The 9,368-nt window shown below is 46.9% G+C and overlaps 1 protein-coding gene across 5 annotated transcripts in view; it reads left to right on the plus strand.

Annotated features, from left to right (window-relative positions):
- The window catches only part of KIF16B (kinesin family member 16B), a 316,370-nt gene extending 311,217 nt beyond the window's left edge, over nucleotides 1-5,153 (plus strand). Inside the window, exons 28-30 of one of the 5 annotated variants that reach the window (XR_004808790.2) lie at nucleotides 22-124; nucleotides 639-728; nucleotides 2,055-2,125. Coding sequence is in view for 1 of the 5 variants with exons in the window: in XM_035705360.2 (XP_035561253.1) it covers nucleotides 2,055-2,132; nucleotides 4,630-4,662 (111 nt within the window). In the remaining 4 variants the exon portion in view is untranslated. Of the gene's footprint in view, nucleotides 1-21; nucleotides 125-638; nucleotides 729-2,054; nucleotides 2,133-4,629 lie in introns of those variants that run through there. The other 4 variants (XR_004808792.2, XR_004808791.2, XR_004808793.2 and 1 more) reach the window with 4 other exon arrangements.
- Nucleotides 5,154-9,368: the final 4,215 nt, after the last annotated feature.

Raw genomic sequence — 9,368 nt, forward strand, 5'->3', positions numbered from 1 at the left:
GTCTGTGTTTATCCCCACGAGAAGCAAGATTGCCATACCGTTCCTGGTACCGGGCCATGACGTTGACCTTCAAAAGCCCTGAAACGGCTGTTTTCCTGGCTGCTGTGAGCTGTTGAACTCAGGAGTAGGTATTTCCCGAAAACATTTAACATCCCATAGCAAAGGTGTTGGAGGCGTCGTCTCCATTGTCGTTTCTCCTGGGCTGTGGTTGGCCTTTCTGCGTGAGTGCTTCTCCCCGCTGCGGGCTGGCTCTGCCAAGCGTGGAATCCAGGCCTTGCCTTCCCATTTGAGCTTTCCTGCTCACCCACCCCAGGAGGTAGATCAAAGGGGAGGGGACGCTTTGGGTATGAGGCGGTGATGCAGGAAAGGAGTTCTAGAAGAGACCTGCCCAAAGAGTTGAGGAGCACAAGTCAGTCACGCGGCTGACACAGAACATGCCTCCTGGCTCTGGGGCACAAACTTCTCCAATTATCAGAATGAAATCTTCAAGAAGCAAAATGGACATTTAATAGTTGCTTGCTTCCCCATCTACCCCTCCAGTCAGCCCACAGTGGCCGGGCTGGTATTTGTCTTCCTCTTAAAATGGATGCTGTCCAGGGAACTCAAAGAACTTCATTTATTTTCATTAAAATTCCCAGTATCAGTGACAGGCGATCGGCTCACGGGTGTGGAGGATGACAAGTGGCTGAGAGTACATCTGATCACAAAGAAAGCTTCATCCTGTCCAGGTACAGAAGCGTGAGCTGTAACAGCCCCCACCATCTGAGAAATACGCTGTCACAGGGCTTATCAGTGGAGACAAGCCAAAGCCAGACCTGCGAATTCAAGGAAATTCAGTAAAAGTGAGGTTTTTTCAAAAGGGGAAGTCTGAATAGATAAGACATATTTTAAGCAATCTCTAGAATTAGCCATCATCCATCCACGTGGTAAAGGGGGAACGGCAAAATACAGGTAATGCAGAAAATTCATTCAAGCACTTAGGTTGAGCTTCCTTCTCCACTGCCTTATAACAAAAATCTCTAGTTCAGAAAGGACTGGTTTGAGTTTGCTTTTTTGTCCTCTCTGAGGGCTGCCAGAGATGTCTCAGAAGGGCTGAGAGAGCACACACAGAATGGCCTGATGTGACACTGTGTGCCCAAGTGTCAATGGGCTGTGCAGAGCAATGCATCTTTTGAAGCTTGAGGGAATTGCTGTTTCCTGGAACCCCTGCCATCCTGAGAAATGGTCGAAGGCAGAGACAGACCTACCTTGAAGCATAAGCCTCTTACAGGCATAGACCCCTGGGTTCTCCCGAAGACCTGGGGGCAGGCGGGGGAAGCAGCAACTGGGGATCCATGGGAGGGATGGGGGCAGAGAGCTATGCCCCTGCTTGGGGTCGCAGGGGGAGAGGGAGGGGGATGGGTCATGCTGAGCTGGACTGGCACCACCAAGGATGAGGGGCCTCAGGGCTGGTGCTGGGCAGGTCGGGGAGCTCTGTCTCCCAGGATATGCCCTGAGGCAAGAAGCTCTGCCCCTGACAGTGTGGCGTTTCCAGTAACAGGTTGTGACACCCAGGAAAGCCTGTTTTCTATTCTCTCTAAATGTGCTGTTACATCATCCTCTGATGCAGAAGGGATCAAAGAAAACATAGCAAAAAGCAGCAGGAAACACCTATTGTAGAACTGGGTCAAGCAATAAATTAATAACAACTCCTTAATATAATTCCCGGTAGACTCCCTTTATATGACCATCTTGTGAAGGCGGAACTACATGCAAAGGAAACCTCAGTGCTTGCCCGACATGGGGGGTGGGCGGGGTGGGGGGGCGGTGAAGGGGGTCGGGGGAAGTTCCCACAAAGGGGCAGCAGGTGGGAATGTTTTAGGGCGAGGGGCCATTCTCGACCTTGAGTGTGGGGATGGTTATACAAGTGTAGGCATCTGCAAGATTCATAGGACTGTATGTTGCCAAGGGCTTTATTGTATGTAGAATATTCCATTTTTTTTCCAGTAATTGATTTAGTCACATGTGTTGACTGTCTGACTCTACTGTATAGCAGACCTGTTTCTCCTTCCTAGGTATCAGAGTCAACAGAGTCCTATGGGAGAGAAATTGAAAACGAAAACAAAAAAGCTTCAGCATCCAAAATCCAGTTGGTGAGCCTTGGGGAGGGGGCGCCTCCGGCCCGACTGGGAGGGGGACATGGGTTTGTTTGCAAATCTGTCTCCTCCCTGTCACCTGTCAGCCTGCAGATGGCAGAAACCATTTCAGTGGCTCTCAGCAGGTGCTTGGTAACAGTTGTGAAATAAATAACAGGGATGGGGGGTCACCCAGCAACCCAGCTCCAGAGCCCTCTCCCCTCTCTACGCCGCTCCCCCATCACACTTTCTTTTCTCTCCTTCCCTCTCCTGTTTCTCCACCCTCTGGCTCCCTCGTAGCCCACCCTCACGGGTCTGAGGGTTTCCACAGTCTCCCAGCTGAAAGACCAGGGGCCCATCAGCATGGCTCCTACAGGAAAATGGATCCAGAGGAGCTTCTTCCCAGCCCTCCAAGTCTCCAGGAAGGCTCCTGAGGCAGGGCATCAGAATCCACCAGGAAAGTGACTGCAGGGCTCCCCAGGAACACGAAGCATCATAAGCTCAGGACAGGAAGATGAGAATCTGGTCGCTGTGTTGGGGGCCAGCAGGTACCCGCAGTGGTGAGGCTGGGTGGGGTGTGGGGTAACCACTCATCCCTCTAGGGCTGAGTTGCAAAAGTGCCCAGTGAGGGGTTAGACTCCAGGACTCCGTGGCAAATACAAGCCCGGTAACAACTGTCTGGTAGCCTTCAATTTCCATGACCGATGTCCACCTAAGTGATGAGTTCTGGAAAGAAAAAAACCACGTTCCTCTGCTCACTGCTGGTTCCCCTGCTTTGGCACCTGGCATATCCCATGGTAATGACACCGAGTTGGTGTGTATGTTTGGAGTCGGGGGCTAAGGGTCTTAATGACTAATGTTCTAAGAATATTTCTCAGGCTATTGCTCGGAAAAAGACTGGAGGAAACAAAGGGGAAGAAGTAAGAAAAATTGGGGGGCTTTGTCTGGGGAAGACTCTGTAGGGAGAGGCAGACAGGGTGGTCATCCGCCCCTGTGGGATCTACAGATTGAATGGATGGATGTCCAATGTCATTGAAAACAGAGCTGCAGAAAAAAATCACTGCCTTCTAAGATTGTGTTCTGGCTGAAATCCCTGCACCTTTCAGTATTTGGGAGGAAAAGGAAAGTCAAGTTTCGGGTTGGTTGACCTCCCTTGCTTCAGCATGAACAGATTGGAAGGGCTACCCCAAGCCCTAGAGTTGGTGTTGCTTCCAAGCTCCTAAATATGTTGCTGTTTCTTGTTCTAGTAAAAAGCCAGAATGAATAGTGAAGGGAATGTTTATAACCAGAGGCTCAGAGACATTCCATTTGCAACAGATAATCGTGTATGTCTGTGGGACACGGAAGAGGGAGACACTCCGGTTTCTAGGAAGTCTAGAAGTGGCCAACTGCAGCCAGACGGCCCAACCTGGAGGACTGTCATGGCACACCAGAGCGTGAAATCAGATTTTGGAGGGGGAAGGTTTGCCAGGAGCCTGGGTAGGGATTCTCAGCCAGCAGTTTGAGTGGGCCCTCAGGCAGAGCTGGCTTAGGTTTACAAACAATGAAACAGAGGTATGTGCCGGAGTGCCTTAGCACAAGGTAGCCCCTCGGCTCCAGTTCAGCTAGGACCCTCAACCACCTCAGGTATATGCGCCACCATCAAACACCCAAGTTAGCCCACCAGTCCTTCCTCCTCTTTTCTTCCAGTCCTCAGCAGGCTTATGTTTAGCCAAGCCTCAAGACCTGCTTCTTTGCCCTTCTAGGCTTTCTCTCTGCTGCCCCATCCAGGGACAGAATCATAACCCAGGCCCATGGATTCTGCAGGTACAGGACCAGCTGAAGCATCCTGGTGACTAGGGTGGGTTTGGCGAGCTAAGATCATCTCCCAAAGAGGACATTTACACCATCATAGGCTGGCTCAGCAAATCTGAGGTCCCTAGAGCAGCGTTAATGGAGGGAAGACCACAAGTACGGGCTTCCATGAACATGGGCAGAAACTATCACCCACAGATGGAGTTCCCTCCCTCTCTGTCTCTCTCCCAAAATCTGTCCTGGGTTTAAGGCCTTCCAATGGGTTCAGTCAGTCTCCATCCAGATTATCCAAGACACCGCCCTTACTTAAAGTCAACTCATTCGGCTTTTTAATCACAGCAGCAAAATACTTTCACAGAATACCTAGGGTAGCATTTGATTGCTAACTTGAGGCTATAACCTCACCACCAAACACCCACCACAGAAGCCTGGCTCACCATGCAGTTTCCAGGCCTGTCAAGCTACTGCTCAACCTGCTCCAAATTGGAAAGTGCTAAGAGGTATGACTTCTCTGCCAGCTGTTGAATGACATTCTTCTGAGGTGCCAGGGCTGGGCTCTGATGCTGGGGAGGGGAAGCTGGTGGTGTCCAGGCACTGCCCTACAAGCACAGAGAAGAACAGTGACTAAGCAACAAGCTAAATTTGGTTCCCATGGGATAATGAGAGATCTTGGTTTGCTGTGATAACTCAGATGTCCTAAACTGGCTGTTCCTCTTCCCAGATCCAGTATGAACTACGAAACTCTCCAACATGATTAGTAGAAACTTTTGGAATGCAGCCCACAGTGAGATATGTCACCCAGCACATTCCCCTGAGTGAGCTGCCTAAACCAGCATTCTAGATGCTCCACAAACTAGACGGTCAGCCCAGGAACTCACCCTGAGGACGTGCCTGAGAAGATGGGGTACCCAGAAGAATCTAGGCTCGCTGGGACTGAACCTGGGAGTGATGTGGGTATGAAAAGGTGCAAATGCTGTTCGCATCATAAAGAATGCAAAACATAACATGGAAAAATAGTTTTCAACATACATGACAAAGAATTGATAACACATGAAAAGCACTCTTTCAAAATGATGAAAATAGGCTCACAATCTGTTTTCTTAAGTGTCTTTTTAAAACTCTTTGATTTTTACATGGCAAAGAATGTGAACATACAATTAACATCCACAAAAGAAATTAACGTGGCTATGGAACATAGCAACAGATGTTCAGCTTTACTAGAAATTAAAAATTCAAGTAAAGTCATCCCTGGGCTATCATTTGCGACACCTCAGGCTGATAAAAGTTTAGAGAGATCCTGGTACTGTAATAAATGGAGAAACTGATTTCTGACTCTCTACTGTAGGGGTGTTACTGATGAGTCTCTCTATGGGTCAGTATTTGTCAAAAGCCTTTATGATTTTCCTGTGCTCAGACTTCTCTGTAGACTGTTTGCAAAGATGGCCAGAGCAGCTCCTCCCTTCCTGTCCCACACACCCTCTAGCAATCTGAGCTCCCATTCTTCCATCAGTTATCTGGGCTCACGTGGAGTCTTGCTGTGACCAACACAATGCTGCATAAGTGAAGCATTACAATGTCAGAGACTAGGCCTGCAGAGGTTTGGCAGTTTCCATTTTTGCCGTCTTGGCCCTCTGAGCCACCGCGTGAGGATGGCTGGCTACACAACTGGAGAGACCACATGGAGAGAGAGGCTCTGGCTGACCCCATGACTGCAGCTGGATCAGCGAGCCCAGCCAGCACCTCACAGAGCAGAAGAACTGCCCAGCTAAGCCCGGCCAACCCCCACAATGGTGAGAAGTGATACATAGTTGCCCTTTTAAGGTATTTTTGCATTTTAGGATGGTTTGTTACATAGTGACATATATGTTTAGAATTCTATAAAAATAATCAGACAATTGCACAAAAATACATGAACACTTATGGTAGTATTTAAACAACAAAAACACTGATATGATTTTGATGAAATGGAATAATGCCCATAAAGGAATAGCTAAATTAATAAGGGTGCCTCTATTACAGTAAAATGCAATGCAGCTATTAAATATGAGAATGCAGTCTCCATTTATTTACATAAAAATATAAGTACCATGTTAAGTGAAAAAAAAACAGGTTATGGGAGAGTGGGAATAGCTAAGTGATGGAATGTGCAGATGGAAATTTATAGTATGTATAAATTTAACTTATAGTAGAAGCTCAATTAGTGGTAGCTTCTGAGTATGGTCACATTCTTAAAATATAGGATTATTAATAGAATATTAATATCAGCTATTATATAATATCCATCCTGTACATTAATTCATTAATATATTAATTAATAGCAAAAGATAATATATTAATTAATAATAAATAACAATAGGAAACCCTATTTTTATCAAACGTATACATATATACATTATGTTATAATTAAGTATATATAACTAAGTATATAATTATGATATATAACTATATATTATATATAAGTATATATTGTATGTAAGTATGCATAAGTATATATTATACTTAATTATAACCAAGCATATATATATATATATATATATCTCAAATATATATCATATATATATATGATAGTGGATTTAACAGATATCTCATTTTTTTCTCTAATCTCTTTTCCATTTTCAGAAATTTTATGGTGGGCTATATTTTATTTTTTATAGCCATTTCTAAATTTTAAAAAGCAAATTAAGAAAGCATTCTGCTTTTCACACTTTGATAATTTGCTTTAGCTACATCATGAAGTTTCCCTAAACTGCAAGTGAGTGTACATGTGTCTGTATTCTTTGCATATAATTCCAAAAATGGAGGCCCCCACAATTGATAATAAGCTCCAGTATTGTTTATTTAAATGTATGATTTAAAAAAGATTTAAATGTATCAAAGCATTGAAATAATGTGTACTTTCTACTAGAATCCATATCAGAACATCTTGTCCCCTAAATCTGATGATAAATTGCTTATAGAAATGTGACATACGAGCAAGATGGCGGAAGAGTAGGGTCTCCAAATCACCTGTCTCCACCAAACTACCTAGAAAACCTTCAAATTATCCTGAAAATCTATGAATTCGGCCTGAGATTTAAAGAGAGACCAGCTGGAATGCTACAGTGAGAAGAGTTCGCGCATCTATCAAGGTAGGAAGACGGGGAAAAAGAAATAAAGGAACAAAGGCCTCCAAGGGGGAGGGGCCCTGCGAGGAGCCGGGCTGAGGCCGGGGCGAGTGTCCCCAGGACAGGAGAGCCCCGTCCCGGAGGAGCAGGAGCTGCACCGACCTTCCCGGGCGGAAAGGGGCTCGCGGGGAGTTGGAGCAGGACCCAGGAGGGAGGGGATGCCCTCGGGTTCCCCGGGACAGTAACAGCAACTGCGCGCCCAGGAGAGTGCGCCGAGCTCCCTAAGGGCTGCAGCGCGCACGGCGGGACCCGGCGGGACCCGGAGCAGCTGAAGGGGCTCGGGCGGCGGCTCCGCGGAGGGGGCTGCGCGGCCCCGGGAGCAGCTCGGAGGGGCTCGGGCAGAGGAAGAGGCTCCGTGCGGAGGGGGCTGCGCGGTTCCAGGAGCAGCTCGGAGGGGCTCGGGCGGCGGCTCCGCGGAGGGGGCTGCGCGGCCCGGGAGCGCGAATCCAACAGCGCAGGCTCCGGAGCACAGGGCGCCGGGACACAGCCCAGGATCCCGCCTCCCCCGGGACAGGCAGAGGCCGGGAGGGCCCAGGACACCAAGGACGCTCCTGCCCCAGCTGAGCAGATCCGCGGCCCCGCCCGGGAGCCTCCAGGCCCTGCAGACGGAGTTCCTGCCGGAGCTGAATCCAGGTTTCCAGAGCTGCCCCGCCACTGGGGCTGTTCCTCCTGCGGCCTCACGGGGTAAACAACCCCCACTGAGCCCTGCACCAGGCAGGGGCACAGCAGCTCCCCCAACTGCTAACACCTGAAAATCAGCACAGCAGGCCCCTCCCCCAGAAGATCAGCTAGACGGACAACTTCCAGGAGAAGCCAAGGGACTTAAAGTACACAGAAGCAGAAGATACTCCCCGGTGGTTCTTTTTTTGTTTGTTTGTTTTTGTTTTTGTTTTTGTTTTGTTTTGCTTTTTGATTTGTTTTGCTTTTTGATTTGTTTCCTTCCCCCACCCTCTTTTTTTCTCCTTTTTCTTTCTCTTTTCTTCTTTTTTTTTTTTTTTTTTTTTTTTTCTTTTTTCTTCCCCTTTTTTTTCTCTTTCTCTTTTCTTTCCTTCTTTCTCTCCTCTCTTTTTCTCTTTTTCCCAATACAACTTGCTTTTGGCCACTCTGCACTGAGCAAAATGACTAGAAGGAAAACCTCACCTCAAAAGAAAGAATCAGAAACAGTCCTCTCTCCCACAGAGTTACAAAATCTGGATTACAATTCAATGTCAGAAAGCCAATTCAGAAGCACTATTATACAGCTACTGGTGGCTCTAGAAAAAAGTATAAAGGACTCAAGAGACTTCATGACTGCAGAATTTAGAGCTAATCAGGCAGAAATTAAAAATCAATTGAATGAGATGCAATCCAAACTAGAAGTCCTAACGACGAGGGTTAACGAGGTGGAAGAACGAGTGAGTGACCTAGAAGACAAGTTGATAGCAAAGAGGGAAACTGAGGAAAAAAGAGACAAACAATTAAAAGACCATGAAGATAGATTAAGGGAAATAAACGACAGCCTGAGGAAGAAAAACCTACGTTTAATTGGGGTTCCCGAGGGCGCCGAAAGGGACAGAGGGCCAGAATATGTATTTGAACAAATTCTAGCTGAAAACTTTCCTAATCTGGGAAGGGAAACAGGCATTCAGATCCAGGAAATAGAGAGATCCCCCCCTAAAATCAATAAAAACCGTTCAACACCTCGACATTTAATTGTGAAGCTTGCAAATTCCAAAGATAAGGAGAAGATCCTTAAAGCAGCAAGAGACAAGAAATCCCTGACTTTTATGGGGAGGAGTATTAGGGTAACAGCAGACCTCTCCACAGAGACCTGGCAGGCCAGAAAGGGCTGGCAGGATATATTCAGGGTCCTAAATGAGAAGAACATGCAACCAAGAATACTTTATCCAGCAAGGCTCTCATTCAAAATGGAAGGAGAGATAAAGAGCTTCCAAGACAGGCAGCAACTAAAAGAATATGTGACCTCCAAACCAGCTCTGCAAGAAATTTTAAGGGGGCCTCTTAAAATTCCCCTTTAAGAAGAAGTTCAGTGGAACAGTCCACAAAAACAAAGACTGAATAGATATCATGATGACACTAAACTCATATCTGTCAATAGTAACTCTGAATGTGAACGGGCTTAATGACCCCATCAAAAGGCGCAGGGTTTCAGACTGGATAAAAAAGCAGGACCCATCTATTTGCTGTCTACAAGAGACTCATTTTAGACAGAAGGACACCTACAGCCTGAAAATAAAAGGTTGGAGAACCATTTACCATTCGAATGGTCCTCAAAAGAAAGCAGGGGTAGCCATCC

The sequence above is a fragment of the Canis lupus genome, chromosome 24 (genome assembly GCF_003254725.2).
Source record: "Canis lupus dingo isolate Sandy chromosome 24, ASM325472v2, whole genome shotgun sequence".
Classification (NCBI taxonomy): Eukaryota; Metazoa; Chordata; class Mammalia; order Carnivora; family Canidae; genus Canis; species Canis lupus.